Source organism: Myripristis murdjan, chromosome 21, assembly GCF_902150065.1.
Source record: "Myripristis murdjan chromosome 21, fMyrMur1.1, whole genome shotgun sequence".
NCBI classification, from domain to species: Eukaryota; Metazoa; Chordata; class Actinopteri; order Holocentriformes; family Holocentridae; genus Myripristis; species Myripristis murdjan.
In genome coordinates this window covers 23635142-23658667 of record NC_044000.1, presented here as the reverse complement: position 1 = coordinate 23658667, position 23526 = coordinate 23635142, and the positions used below count along the sequence as shown (strand labels likewise).

The window sequence follows — 23526 nt, the reverse complement described above, 5'->3', positions numbered from 1 at the left end:
GTTTGCAACATGCCTGATTCACTTCTGTTCCTTTTCTATTCCATTCTTTGGATTGCAGGCGAGGGTGAGAGGATCATAACCGTGATCTCTCTTGCCAAATGCACCACAAATGTCTATAGGCTCAGTTTGCCTTCAAATGAAATGTTCTTTTTAAAGGGAGTCCAAATGAGTGTCCCCAGTTTACCCAGCGATTTCCCAGAAGCCATCAGCGAGGCGGCTGCTCCCATCAGCCGAGTGTACACAGAGCGCAGCTAGCATCTCTGTGAACCACAGAGCTCTGGGTGGTCTCGCCGCGCACATTACTGTCTGTCTATCTGCCTGTCTGTCCTAACCAAGCAGACCTGACTCCCATCCAAGTGCTGACGGACCCCCTGTCTGACGCTGATATAGCTTTTACTGCAGTGACACCCCTCTGGCCCTTTAGACTCTTTATGATCCTATGTGTGTGTGTGTGTGTGTGTGTGTGTGTGTGTGTGTATGTGAACTGCTACCCTCTGCTTTGCAAATCCTGTCTGCTAATGACTACCAGCTCTATAGGACCTGAGGCAGGAGGGGTTAAAGCCCAAAGACCAATTGAGCGAATAATGAGTTGAATTAGGAGATTTGGGGGTGAGGTGGGAGGAGAAAGGGACTGTTGGTGCTGAATGAAAACCAGAGGTGCTTACCGCAAAACTGCAGAGAGAGAGAGAGAACACTTTGGGGGGCCACTGTGTGTGTGTGCGTGTGTGTGTGTGTGTGCATGTATTGGTCGTGGGGAGAATGACGGGTGAAAAAAGGGATGCAGTGAGAAAAATCATTCCCGTATTCCCATAACGCACAAAATGCTAAACACATTCAGCATTACAGACGTAATATGCAATCTTTGAGTAATCGTCATGAGGATGAGCATGAATTCATTCCAGAAATGACTTTCAGGCTGGTGTCGTGTTTTCCAGAGGGGTGAGAGAAGAGGCATCAACAGGCAGACCTGCTTCATATCGAACACTATTACTGAAAACAATAGTTGTGAGTGTGAGAAAATATTCAGGCCAATTCCCTGCCAAAATAATATGCAGGTGAGAGGACAATTTCCATTCAGATTAAGTTTGTTGGCCATTTAAATTTTGCATAATATTATCTTTCTGTGGGTTTCAGATTGATGAGCATGGGTTATTAAAAAGAACATGTTCCCAGCAGAAATGTGTTTGTCAGCTTTGAGGAGGCCGCAGTTTGATGAAGTTTATTTGTAACTCTCTAGAATCTCCATCGTGGCCTTGTTGGTAACAGTGCTTTAAAGAGAGTAGTTTTTTACTACATAAACACAGGAAGCTGCATTGTCATCCATAATTTCCAGTAAATTCCACCCAAAAACAGCCTCTTGGGTAGTATTTTTTCCATTCCGGGTTTTCTTTGATTGCCTTCATGTACAAATGAGGCAGTATTTGGTTCCTGCGGCCACGTCGTTCACTCCCTCCTCCTTTTCCTCAAGCCAGCCCCTCTTCCAGTTTATACACAATGCACAACATTGTTCAAAAGGCTGGGTGCTCTGAAATAGTCTGGAAGCCTTTGAAGATCACAACACGAGTCATTCCAAGGTTAACTTGGAAGTACAGACATAAACTATCAGAGGAGAATGATTCATGCTGAAAGAAAGAAGCAGTCGACTGTTTTTTAGTTATTGAATTATGAAAATATTAACTGTGCAAACAAAAATGAAACAGAGTGGCACAGAGTCCTAGAAAACAGCACTGTATTTATGTTGCTTGGCCTCTGCTGGCTTAACAATAAATCATAAATGGGGTAATCTTTGCGAATAAAAAAAAAAAAAGCACACATGAAGCAAGACGAACCTAGATATTCCAGAAGTTATGATTCACAGGGACGGTCGTGATTATAATAATGCTGACCAGCCATGCTCATATTTATGGTTTACAGTTATCAGTAGCAGCCTAATACAGTTAAGCAAAAGAAGATGCCTGATCAAGTTAAAATGCAACCATAAAAAATGCAAAGAAGAAACATACTTCTGTCTTTCGTTCCTTCTTAAAATGAAAAACAAGATTCGGTCTCGCTGTATTTAACGGCCTTTACTTTTCAATGTTTGCAAAGTTCTCCGCAACACGTTTGTCCACGGTGCCTCATGTTCAAGTTTGTGGGGGAAGTGGACATCTTTCGTGATTCTTTCATTCTTTCAATCAGCTTGGTTGGATCAGTGTTACACGAGAATACAGTGACAGACAGGGAGACGGGAAGGCAGACTCTTCTTGTGGAGGGGACGGCGAGGCGTTGGTGTATCTCAGCAGGTGTAAATATCCCACTGTGGCAGCAGCGTCGCAGCGTGCACTGATTGTCTGCAGCCAGTCACTCAGAGGAGACGAGCCGAGTGGAGAGGACGCCTGGAGGAAGACCCTGACCTCCGCCTCATCACCAACACTTAGCTGCTATTGTTTACTGAGAAAGTCCAACTCACAAGACTCGGGATGAGGTAAATGAGTAAGAGGAGTGCTCGCACACACGCTGTGCAGCTAACCACTGCAGAGATGCACACCCACCTACCCGCACACACACACACACACACACACACACACACACACACACACACACACACACACTCGCTCTCTAAATGCTTGACCCAGCCCCTAGTGGCAGGTTAAACACCAGCATTGTTCTGCCCTGCCACATCTCATCAGAGCTGGAACTCATTAGAAAGGTAGTGGTACTGTGTGTGTGTGTGTGTGTGTGTGTGTGTGTTACATGTGTGCATGTGTGGCTGATTGTGCTAGTAGAATAGCCTAGCAGGTGAGTCATTTTACTTTACTCAATTACACAAAGGTTGATTTTAGGGATGCCAAATGGCCCTAATCACAGATCCAGTGGCTCTGTCTTGTTTAAAAGTAAAGACACCACAAGCCGTATACCTTGTGCCTGATTCACCCTTGTGTCTGAAGCCATGTCCAAACTATTTTTTTTTTCCTGCTTTGGCTTTCCATTTACATTAAGCCAGTGTTTTCCACCTGTAAAAATGGAAATGCTCTCCAAAGTGTGTACATTTGAAAACACCAGTTAGACATCGTGGTGTGGATGGGGAAAATGGAGCTTTAAAAAAACGCTGATGTAGGACATTGAGTATGGCATGTACATAGGTTTGTGCATGCTTGATAGGAGACTTGTTTTGTGTTTTGCTCTGAGTTCAGAGCGGACGATGGGCTTTGGACAACAGTCTGAGTACACAGTGAAAACACTCGTGTGGTGTAATGAGGGCAGAGCACCCAGCTTACGCCTGAGCAATGTTTTAAACTCATGAATCTGAAGAAAACCTCACACCAAATACACGCACCAACAGCCGACACCGATTTACCAAACAGTTTCAGCAGCAGATCCTTCTGTTTGCAGATATTTAGTCACCCAAAAAGAAAGAATTTATTTTCATTTCGCCACTTTTTTTTTGACCGTCGAGCCATTTTCTCCATGTTCTAGCTGAGTCCTCATATTTTATTCTCTCATTAAAAACAGTGAAGAATGTGACTATTACTGACAGAAAATGCAGCCCAGGCTTATTGTTCCTGGTGTGTGCCAGGGTGCAGCAGGTCTCAGCCACTCAGAGCGCAGCAGCAGCCCCACTGCCTTCCAGTAGCCCTAATCCTGCGGGACAGGAGAGAGAGCCACTCTGAGTGCTGGCACAGTTTCTGTGTGAATTACTGTCACTCCCCACGCACCGCCTCTTATTAGAAACCCCAGCCCCTGTGGCTTTACACAGACCTTTAATTGATTGGTTTGGAGTAAGGCTTGGCCCGGCTACAATATGTGTGTGTGTGTGTGTGTGTGTGTGCATGATGGTGGTATTAGTTGGCTTTGTGTTTGTGTGTGTCTGCGGCGGTGGTGGGGTAAGGGGTGTGAAAGAGCCATTTAAAATTTTATAATGTTCTCCACAATAAACAAATAAATAAATAAATAAAATAAACAGGCAATTTTGAATTCACAAATTTTAATTCACTTCAACATTGAATGAACCAAGATTTCATTTGAAATGCGACTGACTCTAAACCCTGATTCCTGTCATACAGAAAAGCACAATGATGTCAATGACGTGATTGGAGTCAATGGTAAAAATCAAAAGGCAGGTCATCTGTGTGAGTGTAGCAGCCGGTTGACGTAGTCCAAAGAGAAATCCTCCGACATACAGCTAGCCTTTCTCAGATACGGGTTTGAACACATATTCCAACACATTTGCACCAGACATCGAACAAAATACAGTTTGAATTGTTTTTTTTAAATATTCTTGTGATTGAGTGAAGTTACCTGGCACAATGCATTGAATTGAGTTCATTGAATTGCCCCACCCCCCTCCCACCAAAAAAAAAAACAAAAAAACAAAACAAACAAAAAATAAAACAGCACTGTTCTGGCACTCCAAACTGGCTCAAACAAACACTCATAAGTCACTCAGCAAAATAAAAAATAAAAGTATATCAATTACAGTTTGACCCATGTTGGGTATTTACATACATTAAAAGTGAAGAACAGAGTCAAGCCTGCCATGTTTCTGTAATGGCTCAAAAAAGTAGATTGTCATCATCTGCAGCACAAAAAGCACAGTTTTCTCTCCTCTACGTTTCTTTTTTACTCTTTTGGATTTGGTTCCTGTGTAGCCAAGTCTTTCTTTTTTTTTTCTTTCTTTTTTTTTCTTCTTTTTTTTTTACTGTCTTTGGGAAACAGGGTCGCAAAAGAATTGGCATAATACAACATGACAGGACTCTTTTTTTACTCAATAACACTCAGTAACTGCTTCTTTTTCGTTTTCTTTCACTTTCCGCTCCTTCTCTTCCTTTTTCTTTTTGGGCAGTGTGCTCTTATGTCTCTTGTTACCCAAACAACCGCCACTTTCTGAAAGCCAATATTTTAAAACCATGGAAATAAAAACTAAAAATAGCACACGATGACAGCAATTCCAACCATAATAACAACAATAATAACAATAATGATAATAATAATCATGGATAAAGATAGCAATAAATAGGGTTGGTGAAGTTTAAGTGCGGGTAGGTGCGGTGAAACACAAGACTGTGGGCACCAATTAGAGAGAGGAAAAGAGCAAGATGAGGGGAGGGAGTGAGATGGAGAGAGAGGACAGGAAGAGTGAAACGGGTGGAATACCGCACATAAAGTGACTGATTGTTTGGTTGCTGAATCTCCGCTCTGTCCTTCCTTCCTTGACATTTTTCTCGCCACACATGCGAGGGTGGGTGGTGCCTGGAAAGGTTCGGAGCATCGGGTGCACAGCCCTGAGCATCCCTCCACGCCACTTCCTCGGAGGCTTTTGCACGTCGGGACACTTGATGTCAGTCCGCTCTCCTCTGCCAAAATGACCCCGTGCTCCAAAACGAGTCATTTTAACCTTCGCAGCTTTTTTTTTTTTTTTTCGCGAGAGTGAGGAGAGGGAGGCGAGAGAAAGTACGTCACTTCCACCAAATATGAGCGTCTGTGTGAAGGACATAAGTGCTGGATTGGATCGGTGGTGGGATGTGTGGCGGCGGGGAGTGTGTGTGAGGGGGTAACGGGGTGGTCGGATCCTTTCGCTACATGAAATGCAGCCTGCAGACGAACAGCGACCGCCGTCCATCCAAGTCCTCAGGCAGCCAAGAGCAGTCTGTGTGTGTCCTGAGGATTTATGGAGACTGTGGAGGTCTCCGTAGGCCCCAGGGTCCTGTTCATAAATGTCAGTCAGCGGGGCCATTTCGACCCCTGAATTAGGGAATACATCATGTGTGTTGTGTGCTAGAGACATTAGAGAGAGAAAGACAACAGTTACTGGCCAGAGCGAAGATGAAATCCCGCCCTCCTTGGAGAGCCTCTTCTTCCTGGGATTGGCTGGTTAAGAGAGGGGTGTGATCATTCCCTATTTTTTTCTGAGATTTTGTCGTGTCTGTGGGTTGAATGTATGTGCGGCAATAGTTCTACCCCCAAAACAAATCTTTGTGGGTGAAATATTCAAAAGTTTCTGGGAAAACTGTCTTTCACAGTTACACATCATCTGCTGTGTCACAGCATACTGCACACCTGCTCTATTTCACTGAGGTAACACTGTAATTTTTATCACTCCACAAATTTTGACAGGTGACTGTCTGAGATTGTCACTATGAATATGAATTTATATGATGTACAGTATTTGTGTCTAATCATTTCTTTGTCAATCTACGCCTACAGAGCCACTTCTCTCCTCTACAGTTTCTGCGTGGCTGCTTCATCCATCATTTCATCCCCAATTCCTCAATTCATTATCACGGGACCCCTCTTTTCCTCTTTCCCTCTCCCTCTCTCGTTCTCCCTGTCTTCTCCTCTGTTTGTCAGTCTCTATCTCTGGTAGTCAGCCTGCTCTCTGGGACTGGATGAGGAGCTCCCGGGTGCCAGGGGGCCACCAGGCCGGCCGTGCCCCTTGTCCTTGCCCTCCTCCTGAGCCACACTGGTTCCGGTGGAGGCCTGGCTGGAGGTGGAGGTGGAGGTGGACGAGGCTGGAGCCTGGCTCATTCCTCCTGTGCTCCCTCCGTTTCCCTCTGTGGACTGGTACATTTCTTCAGCTCCGTCCTCACTGGACTCGGGGTCCTCAGAGCCTGAGAGCAGTTCCTCGTCCCGGTACTCGCTGACATCCACCCCTCCGCTGGCGGCAGCGCCCTCGCCCAGCTCCTTGAGGCGGCCGTGGTGCTTGACATGGTAGCGCTGGTTCTGGAAAAACTTGATGATGGTGTGCTTAGGCAGATCAAGCTGTGCTGACAGGGTGTGGATGGCTTCCTGGTCTGGGTACAGGCCGACATCCTGGATGAAGCTCTGCAGGATACCCAGCGCCTCCAGGGAAATCTACAGCACACACAAGGGGGAGTTAAGAAGCTTAAGCCAGTGCCGGAGGACATGATTTGTTTCAAAATATTTAGCAGCACACATTTAACATCTGAATCTAGAGCAACATTAGTATCTTTTGCGAACACATAATTGCTATCTCTGAGGAAAACTAATTTTAAGACTGAGCACAGAGGGATGCACTTTTTTGCATTTGCAAGAATTATTCCCACGGTACTTTTGACAGCAAAACAGATAGTACGTCATACTGCTTTATTTTTATGACTATGGCTTGTCGCTGCTGTTGTTTCTGCAGGGATTTGCACAGACAAAAAGAGGAAGAAACAGGAACAAAGAATGTGGTGCGAGCCGTGGATGGAGAGGGCAGCTCGGCGTTATGGGCTGTATCCCTTGCAGAAAAAGCCGGGGTTAGTTTAGCTAATCTTCAGAAACACTAGGCTGTCTGTCAGTGTTTGCTAGGTAGCTAAAGTTGATTGAGTTTGTGCTAGCTAGCTAATGTTTGCTATTAGAAGTGTGACAGAGGATGTGAACTGTCTGCAGCCAAATAGTCTGTGGTTATCTGCCCATAGATGTTTTTGTTTTTCCTGTCGGCTCACAATTTTCATCAGCTGTCGAATATTCCTGTTGTGATCTTCAGTCTTTGACTTGCATGCTTAACAATTATGGAAAGATTAGGCCTGATAAAATCACACATATTTGTTTGAATTGCGATCTAGCCGGCTGGGATTGGAGTGAGAAAGATCTTGGTCTTTCACTCACACTCACATAATGAATACAACTACAACTCTGCCAAATCAGCCTTGAAAATCATGCAGTCTGGCTCTATCTTAGCATGAATAGAAAGAGGACAGGTCCCAATTAGGGAGATGATGATAAATCATTTTTATATTTATCACATTTCTGGACACAATATTTTGAGCTGATAATCATTCACAAGACATGAACATAGTGGAATATTATTATATAAAAAAGAGATCTAATACTTTGAATAATGCATCAAAAGTCAGTGGACATAAGAAGCTTTCATGGGACACCATATCAAAATTCACAAATGTCACAATGCAAAAATCTGACAATATGTATCATCTTTCCAAAAAATAATTGTAATATTAGGTAAATATTATCCTACATTTTATTTCATTGTAAATCATCTCTATTATATTCATGACAACACTTACAATTGGCAAGGTAGTGCCATTGCTGGAAAGATTTTTGGCTCACAAATGAACACAGTTCTGTACAGTTGCACTTTGTTATCATTGTACTTTTATTGATTACACTGTAACGCTGTATGAAAGTGTGAACTTCATATTGAGTATCGGATCATATTATGAGATACTGGCCCGTTGAGGAAACCGTCCTGAACGGGTGAAACACTGAGACTCTACCTTAGTGCGAGATCGGGGCTTCTTGGTGCTCCCGCCGCTGCTGATGCTTCCAGGCGGGCCGCCGCCTGTCGCTCCTGCTCCCACGTTCTGCGAGCCCTCCTCGGGCACCGGGGCAGATAAAGGCTCCTCACGCATGGGAGAGTGGTGGTGCTCCTTGAGTGGGGCTGGAGGAGGCCTGTGAAGTGCCTGTCGAGAGAGACAAAAGAGCTGATTAGTGGGGTACAGTGACCCCTCATCAAGACTGCAGCCTGGAAATTTTCATTACAGATCATTACAGCTAATTCTCTGTATCATAACATACAATTATTCAACCAGTGCTTTTGTATTTTTACATCAAATAATCCATTACTTTCACTGATATTTTTACAGATTCTTAAATTTATGCACAAAGCACACAATTTTGGCTTCAGGGTTACAATGCATCCATCAAGATGGCTTAAAGACGTTTGTGTGTGTGTGTGTCTGTGGTGCATGTGTGTGTCCAGCACACAGTAGCCGGGGGCTGAAGGTTGAGCAGAGGGTGAGAACAAGTGTTTCACAGCTCACAAAGTGTCACGGCCTATTAACCAGCTCCGGTATACCTTTGACCCAATGTCTGTAAGATTAGCTCTAATATAACACCAACTGTCTGCCTGGAAGTCTCTCATTGACTAACTTACGACACCCCATCACTTTTTAACAGGCCTATTCATTACCGGAAAGCAAGACGGTCCAAAAAGGAGTTGAATCTGCCTCGGCTAGTAATTAGGTCAAAGTTAGATCATTAACAACTCGAGGGGAGGCGAAATGGTGTCTGCAGAGAAAAAGATGAGTGGCCGAGTGGATAAAACTGTTTCAACACTTTGCCGGACAAAATAATGATGGAGAAGGGCTAAGTGGTAAAAAAAAAAAAAAGAGGGAGAGTGGGACAGGGAGCTGTATAGAGGAGGGGAAAGTATAAGTAATATATTAGAGGGACAATGAGGGTAGGTGTGGAAATGTGTTTGTTATTCTGATGGGTGGTGCTCTGGCTGAGCGAGGGCCGCTGGCTGTCGAGACCGGAGTTGACAGCGTTGAGGAGGGCAGGATGGAAGTGTTGGAAGGGAAAGTGGGGACTTTGGTTGTTTGTCAGAAGGTAGTGGCTGTTGTGAGAGCGTTGCGGTCGTGTCCCTCCCGCTGGCTTTAAGAGCAGGGAGGGGCCTCCCCACTGGAATGCCCAGCTATAAATCTGTGGCGCATTAAAATTAAAGGACCCACATAAAGATAATAGTCATTCGCTTTTCTCTCCCTCTCTTCAATAATAACAGGGTATTACTTAAATAATATCGAGGGCAGGCCAGACCATGAAATTGCTCTGATTTCATTCGTGGGGGCTTTTTTTTTTTTTTTTTTTTTTTTTTTATTTTGGTGAGGAGGGGGAGGAGGGTGATGAGCAATTTACAGGAAGTGAGTAGGTTTTTAGTTATTTTTCTCTCTCCCTGCCCCCATCATCTGTTTCTGCCACGCAAAGTGATGGATTTAGACATTAAGAAAAGATTGTGAGAATGCTGGAAAACCGACAACAGACAGACAGAGAGAGAGAGAGAGAGAGAGAGAGAGAGAGAGAAAGAGAGAGAGAAAAGGGGCCAGAAAAAGATATCTAACCCTGCCCTAATGAGGACCACACAGCCACAAACATCTCCCATGCAAACTCACTGAGACACTGAGACACTTAATAACTAAATTGAGGGTAAATCACGCAGGGGATTGCGAAACCTCCCCTCTCCCCCCCGACTCCCCACCCCCCCATTCACAGACCCTCATCGTTTCTATGCTGATTTGGGCTGACAGCAAGGACTCTTGGATCGATCACACACACACAAATGCACACACACTCAGGCACACACACCAATAGCGGGGCCTGGTCTCCTTCATGCACTAATGATGATGTTAGTGGCGGCGGCAGAGAGCAGAGCCAAGCGCACTGGGCTGGTTGGCTCCTCTGCAGTCCTCCTCGAAAGACTCCTCACCCCTTTCCCTCTCCCGGCCTTCTCCTCCTGGCCTGGCTCCCTCTCTTCTGCCTCCACTCTTCCTTTCATACCTTCTGTTTTCCTCTCCTCCTCTCCTCCCCTGTCCTCTCCACCCGGTGTTTTCTCCTCCTCCTCCTCCTCTTCCAACCCCCCTCCCCTCCTATTATATTCTCTCTCTCTGCCTCCCCTCTCTCCTCAGTTCTAATGCATCAGGACACTAATGAAGTGGGCCCCTGCCAAGCCAACATGACTCCACGTCCAAATCAGCCCCGATCGAGCCGATGCCAAGAGCCCCCCTCCCTATATCCTCCGTCTCTACAACCCTCTGTCCCGTTCTTCCACCCCCTCCGCCTCCCTTCCTCTAGTCCCTCCCACCCAAACTCCTCCTTTTTACACCTTTAAATCCCAGCTGCTTGAGCCTTCCTCCACCTCCTTGCTGCCTCGCCCTCCTTGACCTCGATCCTCCATCTGTGATAAACCCTGGATAATTTCTCTAAGCATTTCCTTAGGCGATACTTGAGTAGAGTTAAGTGACGTATAATAGAGAGTAGATTGGAACAGGTACAAATATTGATAAATATAGGTCATTCCTTTTTATTTCCAAGAAAAGAAAAAAAAAGAATTTAGGTTGTGGCTTAGGTTAAGAAATTAATCTTTTTTTTTTTGCCCCAGTGAGCCCCTTGATCTGGTTTTCAGGGATATTTTGGTTCTTTTTGAGGGAAATTTCATTGGACTGCAAGAAATTAAGTCTAAAATAATACATTTACATTGCATCCTGGCAAATAAACACTAGACTTAAACCTCTAAGATTTGTTTGATTTGAAATGATAATATACCATCACATAAGGTAAACAGTGCGTAATGTAAACAGTGGAACAATCAGAGAAATATGATCATTTTTCTGGCCTAGAAAAAGCCTGGAAAAAATCTTATAGTCATGGCATCCCATGATTCACCTTCGGCGGCCCGCAGTTACCAATATTAGACAACTCAGAAAAAAAAAAAGTGAACAGGGTGAAATGCAAAAATGGGTCATCCTACCATATTATTATTATTCATCCCCCATCATTTTTAATTTCACAGGGTTTTTATGAACTTTCAAGGGCACGACAAGACCCACAGCAGGCGTGTTTGGCTCCAAAAAAGGACAAACGCGAGTTAAAATCTCTAGTTTCCTCAGTGTTCATTTGCTCCCATTCCCATTCATCCCTCCCTGCCTTGCCTCACTCCTCCCCATCTCTGACCGTTATACTTTGGAATAGACTACATGTCACTTTAGAGCAACACAATACAGCCCTGCTCTCCCAAAACCACAAGCGCTGGAGCCCCTGGGCCAGACCAGCTCTTCTCATGGCATGATTCAATATTCCTAAAAAACTGCTCTCTTTTTTCTCCCACCCCCCCCTCGCTCTGTCTCACTCTTTGCCTTTCTCTCTCTCACTCCGGCTCTCTCTCCTCGATCCCACCGCTGGCAACGTTGTGAGTGCATTGCATTAAAATGAAAAAGTTTTCTTTTAAACGTAAATCAAGGCAAATTACGGTGCAGAACTATGAAAGAATTATAGAACATGAAATATTCATCTTCTCCTTAATGAGCTCTGGTCCTCCAGGGCCGTTCTCTCTCTCTCTCTCCCTCTCTCTCTCTGTGTGTGTGTGTGTGTGTGTGTGTGTGTGCGTGTGGTTTAAGCGAGTAGGGACAGTGTGTGTCCACCAGAGACACCATTAACACACAGATAAATATGTAATGAAGGAAAAATCACTTTTCTGTTGGTTTTGTGCATGACTTCACCTTTCCTGTTAATCAGTTTGTTTTTGCTTCTCTCTCTCTCCCTCTCTCTCTCTCTCTCTCTCTCTCTCTCTCACACACACACACACACACACGCACTCTGTCTCTCACTCTTGTGTCATCAAGCCCTTGCAGTAGATGAGTCACTGTGCGTTTTTTTCCTTGTAAAATAGTGTGTCTTTGATGAAAAACTGTATACACGTGAAGTAATTGAGGCAATGTGGGAGTGCAGCTCCTCCTCAGTTGAGTGTGTGGGTCTATGTGTGTGTGTGTGTGTGTGTGTGTTAATGTGTGTGTTTGTGTGTTAATGTGCATGCATGCACTCGCATTGGTGGAATTTTCTTTCTTTCACTCTGTGTGTGGTATTCATTCCATTTGTCTGCAATTAAACAATTAACTTAATTGTGGTTTACCAATGCAAAAAGCCCAAACCCCGCCCAGAGACAGTGAATAAGAGGCCACCAGGATGCACTGATAACTAGAGAGGGAGAGAGAGAGAGAGAGAGAGAGAGGGAGAGGGAGAGAGAGCAGCACTTCCTCATGCAATGTAACTATTGAGAGGAGAAACTTGTCTTCCTGAATTCAACCTTTGTAGTGAAACAATATTTTTAGTTTCTTTGATTTTTTTTCCTCCAATGAAAAACTATAACATAGGATACTGAGAATACTGAGGACGACAAAAGCACATTTATCAAATGCAACTCTATAAATTTGTCTCCTGATAAAGACCGATGGACCCCTTGAACTCTGATTGTCCCTTAAATCCCCCCTGAAGTTGCTTCAGAGTCAGAGAAACACATTTTTCCATATTGTATGACAGTGTCACATGCATATTTCAATCTACTGGTTGCAGCGATTGACTGGAGCTCCATCACACTAACACTCACATAAACTTTCTAGATGTTTTGGCATCATTTTATACACATTTCCTTTTAATACAGCAGGACATATTTGATATCTCTGGAAAACTTGGGGTCTCGTCGAGAATTTAAAATAAAGTTCAGTGAGACTGAACTGAACGTGCATTTCTCAAGATTGGCCGAGTTGCGGAGATTCACATTACATCATTAGACCATTTGTTGTAATTGTTCGATTGTCATGTCAACTTATTGTCACGTTCACTGAATTGGCTCAGTGATTATGATATGGTCAATGCTGGGTGAAAATCTCATCTCCGAAATGTTAACTTTGGCTTTGTGACAGTGGGGTTTTCACATTGTGCAATGGGTTTTTAAACGGTTTCATAAACCCAAGAAGTTGGAATATTTTCTCAACCCATACAGAACCGTTTAACGCTTCAGCTGTACTGTGAAACATGAAATCAACAGAACTGGAGCTGCGAGGTTTTCACATGACAACAGCGATTTGTTGTTTTTGCTTTGGTAATGAGCTTTTTCTGTATCTCGTGCCAACGAGGCACCTCTGGAATGAAGTGAGAGAGAGAAGGACAAAGAGCGAGGAGGAAAGGTACAGTAGTTGTTACATCTTGTTCTAGTCCACCGCTCCTGGGGTCTCAGCCGCAGTGAGGGGTCTTGAGTGTACACACACACACACACACACACACACGCATGCACACAAAAACACCCCTCTACTCGCAGTAGAAATCAATTTAGCAAAAACAATAGAGAAATTATTCATAAGGCCAGACTCTGCCAAATTAGCCGAGGGACGCACTTAACTGTTAAAGCTGTACGAATAAGAGCTAAGCAGCTTGAACGCCAGGCCTGAAATGTGGAGAAATGTGATGCTGCTGAGGTTATTGACACACACACACACACACACACACACACACACACACTCACACACACACACACACACACAGACTCACACACACCACCTGCAGACTTTAACAGACATCCTGTGACACAGTTAAAGGCCTCCCTGAGCTCCAAACATGCAGAAGTGGCTCACGCTACTGTACTTATAGTATGGTCCAAACACACACACACACACACACACACACACACACACACTGGCTGGATGTACAGCTCTGCCTCAGAGGGCAGTGCTCCATTCATTTTTCATGCGTATTCTGTGGTTGGTTAGTTTTAGTTACCCCCTTATTGTCCATATACAAAAGAGTACTCACATTACTGAGCATGAGTGCGAAATTTTGTGTGTGTGTGTGTGTGTGTGTGTGTGTGTGTGTGTGTGTGTGTGTGTGTGTGGCAGATGGGACACATGTGTGGTCTGTGGTGGCAGGCTGGCTGGAGCCTGAGGTTGGTGGGGGCTTCATCTGGGTGGAAGAGGGGGGTCTGAAGACAGCAAAATACAAACACACACACATCCACACACACACACACACACACACACACACACACACACACACACACACACACACATACACCTCATTTCCCATTAATAAATCACCAGTCTTCCAGTACAGTTCATCTCTCATTGTCTCCTGCCCCAGGGGGAGGATATGACATGGGTGTTGTTGTGGGGCTAAACTGTATTTTTAGTCTGTGCTGTGTGTGTGTGTGTGTGTGTGTGTGTGTCGGAGGAGCGTAGGAATGTGTTAATGGTGCCACCACAGCTTCCCCCCAGTCTTCCCATCAGCCTTTAATACGCAGCTCTGGATGGGAGGGGAGAGGCTAGGCCTCGTGGTGGACTGGAGGTGGGTGGAGCTGCAAAAAAACGGCCCATGTGATTAGTGTCAAGATGCTTAATGGGAAGTTTCGATTTTTGCCTGTTTTTGATTGTGGTGTGTGTGGTGTAAAACGGCTCTGCACTGGGCGGGGGGGTGGAGCGGGGGGGCAGGGTGGCCGCGTGGGTTAGAGACACCAGAGGACTCGGGCTCCGTGTGGCGGCATGCATCTGGCCTGCTGAGGTGTCCCGAATGCCTCCCAGTGTCTGAAGCATGGCCTTGACCTCTGACCTCTGAGTGGAAGGTGCCCAACAAGAAGAAGAGTCTTATTATCATTATTTATTCAAATATGTGCAGCATCTACTACTAAACTCTCTTATACAGTGTTTCCTCACGAGTTATTTAGTCTCCACTACTCAGCACCTTAACTGTTTATTTATTATTTATTATCTGTATATTACATCCTAGGTTAATATACAGTCACACTGTTTTTCAGACTGGAGGGGAAGTGATGATTCCTTAAGAGGCCGAATCAAGTCGGTCAGTTCCTGAATCCCAGTACCGGGCGTCCGGTTCTGCCACTTGGTTCTTGGTTCTCGTGGTTTCATGCTAACTCTCCTTATCTACACAATCATGTATATACTTCAATTCCATCTGTGTATTGTCATATTCATTACTATCTGTATATTTCACATCTCATATCTCTTTTTCTTAGGTTAGCCCTTATTGTATATTTTTTAGTTTTTAGCCTTTATAGTCTTTATTGTATATATTTAGCTTTTATTCTATTTTATTTAACTTTATTATATGTTTCTACTGTTGCTGCTGGAACACCAGAATTTCCCTGGTTGGGATCAATAAAGTCTATCTATCTATCGATCTATCTATCTATCTATCTATCTATCTATCTGTGGACAAAATCACACACAAAAAGCTGCTTGTTTCCAGTGCTGATCAACTCGCTGAATCAAATGTCATTTTCGTAATCCTGGTGGACTGATTCACCGTTTTCTGCCTTGTTTCAACATGTTTATAATTGTTCCCAGAAAACAAAACAAAACAAAAAAAAACAAAAAAATCCTGAAACAAGTGAAACTGCATTGGAACCAACTGGCATTATCTCACAGCGGTTTTAAGAAAAAGATTTTAAAAACGGAACACGAGACTAAACGGCTTGTGAAGATGACAGATTTCTTTGTAAGGGTGTGTGGATATGCGCTGTGGAAGTCAAAGAGGGGGAGATGAGTGGCAGAGAGAGAGAGAGAGAGTGGGGTCAGTGTGTGTGTGTCAGTGTGTGTGTGTGTGTGTCAGACAGACAGAGGGTTTATGAAAGAGGCCGACATGTCAGTGTGTTTTTCCTGCATCGATCTCCCCCTCAACTCCCTCTGCTCCTCCTTCACCCTCTGCCTCCCCCCTCAGAAACTAATGGGGCATTTCCTCCAGTGCCACACCACCCACCAACACTGTTTACTGTTCATTCCACTGGGATACACACACACATGCACAGACACACACACACACACACAAGTAGATCAAACACAATACAGTGCACACTTAAAAATAGAGATAGAAGGAACTGAAGAATGATATGAAGGAAAGTACACTGTTTCACCCCTCTTAGCTATTTGCCATTATATTCTGATCGTTATGTGTTTGTGTGTTCATGATACACACATGTACACACACACACACACACGTAACAGCTGTGGAGTACACATGTTCATCTGTGTGCATATGTGGGTGCATGTGTCTGTGTGTGTGTGAACATTTACTGCAGAATGTGTGCCATTATGTGTGTAGGCATGCACTGTTTTGATGATAGGAGGGACTCACTGACTCCTGTTACACCTGGCATTAAAGGGGCAGTTTACTCAAAAGAGATACAAATCCAAGCAGATACAAAATAGACATGAATAGATACAGGATAGATGCAGTTTGCCGGCAGGAAATAGTTCCCAATTAAAGCTCTTTGCCGCCTCAGAGGGCCATGGATGATGTTGGGTATCTGTGTCGCTGTTTCTGCTGAGGTTTGTACATTTTTGACAGTTTAAGCTTCACAAAAATCCCCACTTTGAGATAAACTGATCGATGCCTGTGCTCACGAGGCCGATGCTGCTGTTAAATGCACGAAAAGTTTATTTATTTTTCACACTTTTTTTTTTTTTGCTTTCTTTTTTCGCACTGTTAATTTAGTTTTTTGATTATATTTATTTAGTTTTTTTTATGTAAAATACATGCACTGCAGAGATCTACTTAAGCAAACAGAGACAATGCAGACAATAACATTAGTGTTAAATAAATGTCCATTTAAGTTCAGCAATTTTGTGTCTCATTTGTTTTTATTATTAATAGATACCGTATTTTACCAATTAATCGCCCGGCCGCAAATAGCCGCCTGGTTCTTATAAACGCCTGGGGTCTGCACCCATTTTGCGTATTAAACGCCCACCCGAATAACCGCCGGGGCGATTATTTGCATTATATTGAGGTAACCCAAAATAAGGCTATTCACCTTATTTTTGCAGAAGTAAACAGTTAGCCGCACAATAACTGTGCGGCACTTCCATTTTCTGTCAAAATAAGAGCGCTAGCTAACGTTAGAAAAAAAGGGTGCACCGTAATCTTAAATCGACCAACTGTAAATATGTTGGACGGTAACTGTCATCACAATAATGGCCTGGTGCAGGTCTGTGCAAAAATAAATAAAGGCCTGCAGCGAATAGCCGCCTGGTTCTTTTAAACGCCCGGGGTCCAAGTTGATTTTGCGTATTAAACGCCCGGGCGATTAATTGGTGAAATACGGTAACAACATGATATCGGCTTTATATATCGGCCATCAGCCATCCTGCTCTCTAAATATCAGCATCAGCCACTGAAAAACCCATATCGGTCAGCCGCTGGCACAAACGCATAAAATCCAGGTGTGAATGCAGCCCAGACACAAACCACCTTCGGAGCACGTCAAGATACACATTTAATAACAAACTGACAAAAAAGCGTAAATAAAATTCGCCTCCGATCGAGATATGTTAACCAGGTGAATGGAACTTGAACTGTTGTGCCTCGGTTCAGCTGGAAAGCACACAAATCGCACCGGTGGCAGGCGGCTCGGATTATAATACGCCTGTCAAAAATGAATTATAAGGATCCTGTTGTAGGAGGGAAAAAGCAAGACGAAGTGTTTACCGTCAACTGTAAAGGAAGTAAATATTATGAGGTGAAGTGTGCTGCAATCTGGTGAGAGAGAGAGAGAAATCTGTTTTCAGTGTGTTTACCGGACACGCACTTTAACCCCAGGTGTAAACATAATCCAGCTCCGTCAAAAACGTCGATGCAATCCAGATATGGAATGCAGGTGGACGTCTGGTGTGGAGGAGCGGCTGTGTCGGTTTCTGGGTCTTACCTGTGTGTCCTGTGGCAGGTGGAGGACGGTGTGCAGCCTCTCGGTGTGATGGTGTCTGGACTCCTCCTCGTACACCAGGTCTCTGTCGGCCTGAGGCAGGGCCAGAAACCTCCGGATGGTGCACAGGTTCTCCCACAGGGTGCGGTTCTCTGGGCTGGGGTTCTCTTTCCACCTAAGCAACTCACACAGCCAACCCTGGAAGAGAGAGAGAGAGAGAAGGTTAACGATAAAGAGATGAAGGGAAAGTTAAAAAAAAAAAAAAGTTGAAGTGGAAAATATGGGGTGAAGGAGAAGAACATGAAGTAGAAAAGGTGGACAAGAGTGAGATGAGGGAGGATGCCTTTTGTAAAAGAAGAAAAGTTGAAAAAAATAAAGCTTAGAAATGTGAAGCGATGTTAAAGGAGATGAAGACGGGGGACTGAGATAGTGAGAGAGAGAGAGAGAGAGAGAGAGAGAGAGAGAGAGAGAGAGAGGATGGAGAAGATTCAATTATCTCTGCTAGACTGGTCCAGTTTGTGACACCAGCTGTTGTGTTCAACCAGCCACCTCCAGCAGCATGCACCGCTAATAGGCTGATCATCTTCATCTCTCTCTCTCTCTCACTGTCTTACACACACACACACACACACACACACACACTCCCCCTTTCACCCTCTCTCTCTCTCTCTCTCTCTCCCTCTCTCTCTCGCTCCCTCTCTCTGTGGCCAGCTGCAGCAGATGGGTGCACTGAGCCGTGACCCTCAGCCACCCCCAGACCCACAGACCTGGGGGACCTCGCTAACCACAACCTGACACACACTCGCACACACACACACAGAAGCACATGCAAGCACACAGTACACACACACCGCACATATTGCCTTTCTCACGCTCACACTTTCGCTAACTCATGACCACATGCTAAGCTCCTGAAATATAACCCGCTGATACAAAATATTCAAACCACATTCATGAATTAATCATCGGTTTAGTTGCTCCACTATCACACTATCAACACTGACTTCTGAATATTTAGCTGTTTAAATATCATTAGGTGTCAGCTGATGGTTTTTTAAGAAACTGTGCAGAATTTTTAAAGGATATTCTGAACAGTGTATGACATATTCAGTGTCATAATCCCAGTCTTGTCCTTGAGTGTGTGTCCCTCCTTCCCTATGGTGTTTTCTAGTCTCTTCTACCCTCGTTAACTCTCTCCCTGCTCATTTGTTAATCATTCTGGATCTGAACACCTGCCTGTCATCACCTGCCGTTGTTGTATTGCTAATCTCTGGCTTCCCCATCTGAGTTTGGTGAATTTCACCATTGGATCATAGGCCTAGATATAACATAATGCACCAAGTGTCCACTGACTGGTCGACTGAGTGAGCGATGTCCGTGTCACGCGGTCAAAGGTTTAGGATGAGTCAACTTTATTCGAGAAAAATGGCGGCAGGTTGGGCATGTGTACCTACGAGCAGAGGCGTGACTTTTTTCTGCGGTGTCCGCCTGTATCGCTTGCCTCATGTTAGCATCAACACGTGATCAATGACAACTGAGTCTGTACCTTTCCATCGTTTCATGCTGCATCATTTTATGAAATCGGGGCCTAATTATCAATTCAAAATAGCTTCCACAGCTGTTTTAACCATTTTTTTTTGTATATATATCATATTGACCACATGCACCACCTCCTGCAAATTGCCATCCTTCAAAACCTTGTTGGAGTCCCTTGCGCTTTATTTTTGGTTGGTTACTTTGTACTGTTGCAGTTGCTAAACTGATACCTACACAGATAAACTGCACATGGTAAGTAGTAAACCATAACACTGTCCTACTGTACATGACTTGAAGGTGAAGGAAAAGCAAACCAAGATCTACAGCTGGACCTTTCATGGCCTCGTAGCTCCCAGTGATTCCCTCACCTGGCTCTTGTTGGCAGCGACCTTGGCGAACAGAGCCTGGGAGACCTTGGCTCTCTTCATCTCCTGCTGGATCTCATCATAAATGCCCGATGTGATGTTGACCAGCGACTCCAGCTTCAGAGGGAGGTCAGGGGCCGGACCTGAGGGCTTGGGCTGGGGAACAGGGACAGGACACAGTAAAAAAGAAAATTCATAGCAAATGCCACTATTAGGGACCCACTAATAGCGAGCCGGAGGCTGCAATGACAAAAGGGAAATCTGCCATATTTTAACATGAAAAGAAGAAAAGCTCTCAGGCAAGTTGCACTGATTTAAAGACCATGAAGTCACAGCCTTTAACTACATTACTTAACAATTTAGCTACAATGCTACAGGATTGATATTCTTTATTAAATTAGGTAGAGATTGTTCCTCAAACTAAATCTTTCTTCACTAATGGAGACTTATATATGAGCGGAGAGGTTATCAGCTAATGATCGGGCCAAGTTGCTCTGAGAACAGACACAGTGTTCATTGTATGTGCATCAGCTGCACATCTGCAGCGCACGTCTCCACATGAATATTGTTTACAGATCAAAGTCATTAAGTCCCGCTCTTTTGTCTTTCTTTGTAGTTTCTATTTGAATGAACATGTATTGGCTCTCAGAGAGCTTGTATACACAGTGTTTGAAGTTGTCCACAAGACATGTTCAGACAAGCTAGCTTACATTCCCCCAGTGTAAACGATGCTGAAGATAAATGTACATAGACATAATAAGAATAGCACACAAATGCACCCAGAGCCATGAATGGGCATTTGCCCTGACATCAGAGAGAATTTCTTATCATTGTCGTTCCTAAATTGTTATGTGCAGATGGAAAGAAACATCTAAATGTCAGGTCTTTTATGTTTACAATATGTCCCAACGAGAGCTTTGAGGCTGTTTTTTCATTATAAACTGTTGAATTTGTTTAAGATAAAAAAAACTTTTAAAACCCCAGCTTTGCCTTAAATTACAACAGACTAGACAAAGTACACGACATGCTGTACTTTGTGTGGACAAGTCGAAGATTGCAGATAATGCTGCTCACCGAGTTGGAGATCTTAGTCTTGTTCTTCCAGATGGAGGCCCAGGTATCAGGAGTGAGCTGGTCATCCAAGCTCCTCTCCCACACTTTCTACGCACACACAGGACACCCGGCATGTAAGACGACCGACTAATAAATACTCCAAAAGTCCTGTGTTTTAAATGTTACTTAGATAAAAATATTAAGGTACAGTATTAGCAGTAAAAGTATGACAAGTAAAAGTAGTTCCTTTTAGTGTGTGGCATTATCAGTGCATTCACCTATAAGAACTATTTTAATGTTGCAGTTCTAGTTCTGTATAATTTCAGCTTCAACAACGCGTTTGATGTTTTGAAGGTAAAATCTTAATCTGTAAACCAACTGTTACCAAGTCTGCCGAGGGTATCGTGGAATTTGCAGTAATAATTCATTTCGAAGACTAAAAGACATGAAAAAGGTGCTAGCTGTACATGTAAAACAGCGGGTGACTGGGGGATAATTGAGGATGCTTATGCATTGATGGCACAGGTCTTATCTAGCGATTGGCTGGTCCTACCTGTGAGAGGCGTGCAACCCCGGGGCTGGAGGAGTTGGAGGCAGGCAGGCCCACTGAAGGATTCATACTGCGCTCTCTCTCCTCCTGGTAGATGCGGTCTCTCTCTCCCTCGGGCAGGTTGAGGAAGTTCTGCATGGCTTTCAGGTTGACCAGCAGGGACTGGGAGGCGGTGCGAGGGTCCTCCTCCTTGCGCAGGATCTCCGACAGCAGGCCCTGCTCATCACAAACACAAACATTGACGTTGAGATCCTTGCAAGGATATGTTTTTGCTTTACATTAATTCCCTCTAATAGATCTGGACACATAATTATTAGTATTCACATATAGCTTGGACACATGAATGCAAATCCACATGCACACATATGCAGAAACACACACACACACATGAAACCCTTATACACAAAAACACACCTGGCACATTCAATACTAGAGGATGCATATGCCAGCTCACACTATCTCTGCTCTAATGGGGCGTATGGTAACTCGCCCTGCACAGCTTTAGTCCGGCAGGTGTGTTTTGCTGCTGGGAGGGCGGGGCGGAAGACTCAACTACCCAGCATGCTGTCCTGCCATGCTTCAGCTAATCTCCTTTATATAACCACTAGGTGGGTGACCACAAAAAGTCAACCCCCATGTGGCCTATCCGTGACGTCGTATTGATGCCATATTTATCTCTATTAAATAAAGCGGTGCTCTCTTCACACCTAAAATGATGACGGGGAAGGCGATCGTTTGCTGCATTCATGTCACTTTGAATACAGGAAAAAGGATGCCCACAAGAGGAGAAATTCTGCAGACTCCCTCAGGAGGAGACCAAAAGTGCATGCGGCAGTATTTACCAGTGTAGTAAATAAACAGCCTTATATGAGTCAGTTCTTACCATACACAATAAAACACAATTTATATGCAATGACGTCACCTCAACTAAATTGGATAATCTGAAGCTCTGAAATGATCCAACCTGTCATTCCGTGTTGAATGACCATTTTGTTAATTTTTTTTTCACAAATCAGAGCTTATTTTTAACAAGTTTTGAGTTTAAATGAAGGCAGAATATGGTTAAACAAGGTTGACAAAACAAGACTTACGCAAGAAAGTATGACTTAGCCAGTATTTTAGTATTTTAGTTGATTAACTGGGTGAAACAGTTTTTCTGAATCTCATTGGAGCAACTCTCTTTTCCTCTGTTACTCTCCATGCTTGCCCTCTTCCTGATGCCCTTATCCTTCCTCTCTGTGATGCATCATCTTCTCTCCCTCTAATCGTTTCCCCACCCCGCCGCCTCCCCTCTATCTTCACCATAGTCTGCCCTGTTTTCCCACCTGTGTGCGGTTGAAAGCCACACGGGCGAACACGGCCTGGGAAACACTGGCTCTCTTCAGCTCATCTCTGACCTGCTGGTAGATGTCAGTGGAGACCTCGGCGGCCGAGGGGTTGCTGCCAGGATGGTCCCCGCCAGCCTTGGATGACCTTTGAGGGATGGGTGGGTGGTTGAGGAACTGCTGGTTGAGGGCCTGTGGGTGCTGGTGGGCCAGCAAGCGGCTAACAGCGAGCTGCTGGTTAATGAGGTGGGCCATGGCTAGTTGCTGGCGTACCAGCTGGGGAGAGAGCTGAGGGGAGAGCAGCCCGCCCGGGCCTAGCAGGGGCTGCAGGGCACCGGGAGGGGGAGGAGGGGGCGGAGGGGGCACCTGGCCGGAGCGGAGAGGTGGGCTGTGGTGGAGGGGGCCATGGGGTGAGGGCTGCTGCTGGGAGGGAGGGGGCTGCTGAGGAGGCTGGGACGGGGCCTGGGGGTCTCCAGATCCAGCCTTGAGGAGGGGGCTGCCCGCTCCCAGGTGAGTGAGCTGGGCGAGGCTGGCCAGGTGAGGAGGAGGCCTCTGTCCCAGGACACAGAAGTCTGCCAGGCTGTCTCTCTCAACTGGAGAGGAGAGGAGAGGAGAGGAGAGGAGAGGTGTCAGTGGGCTCAGACAAATACTGTTAGAGCAAACTGCACATAGATTTACATGTAGGAGCAGATGAGTGAAAGACGGGATGGGTGACAT

At 44.8% G+C, this 23526-nt stretch overlaps 1 protein-coding gene across 4 annotated transcripts in view; it reads right to left on the bottom strand.

The window, feature by feature from the left end:
• Positions 1-4667: 4667 nt before the first annotated feature.
• The window catches only part of satb2 (SATB homeobox 2), a 49368-nt gene continuing 30509 nt past the window's right edge, over positions 4668-23526 (bottom strand). For 2 of the 4 annotated variants that reach the window (XM_030080845.1, XM_030080846.1), the window contains exons 8-14: positions 22810-23402; positions 21488-21700; positions 20956-21042; positions 19885-20037; positions 17984-18178; positions 8220-8426; positions 4668-6831 (exon numbers count right to left, since the gene is read on the bottom strand). In XM_030080845.1, the coding sequence (XP_029936705.1) occupies positions 6331-6831; positions 8220-8426; positions 17984-18178; positions 19885-20037; positions 20956-21042; positions 21488-21700; positions 22810-23402 (1949 nt within the window). In that variant the 3' untranslated portion in view covers positions 4668-6330. The remainder of the gene's footprint in view (positions 6832-8219; positions 8427-17983; positions 18179-19884; positions 20038-20955; positions 21043-21487; positions 21701-22809; positions 23403-23526) is intronic. The other 2 variants (XM_030080848.1, XM_030080849.1) reach the window with 2 other exon arrangements.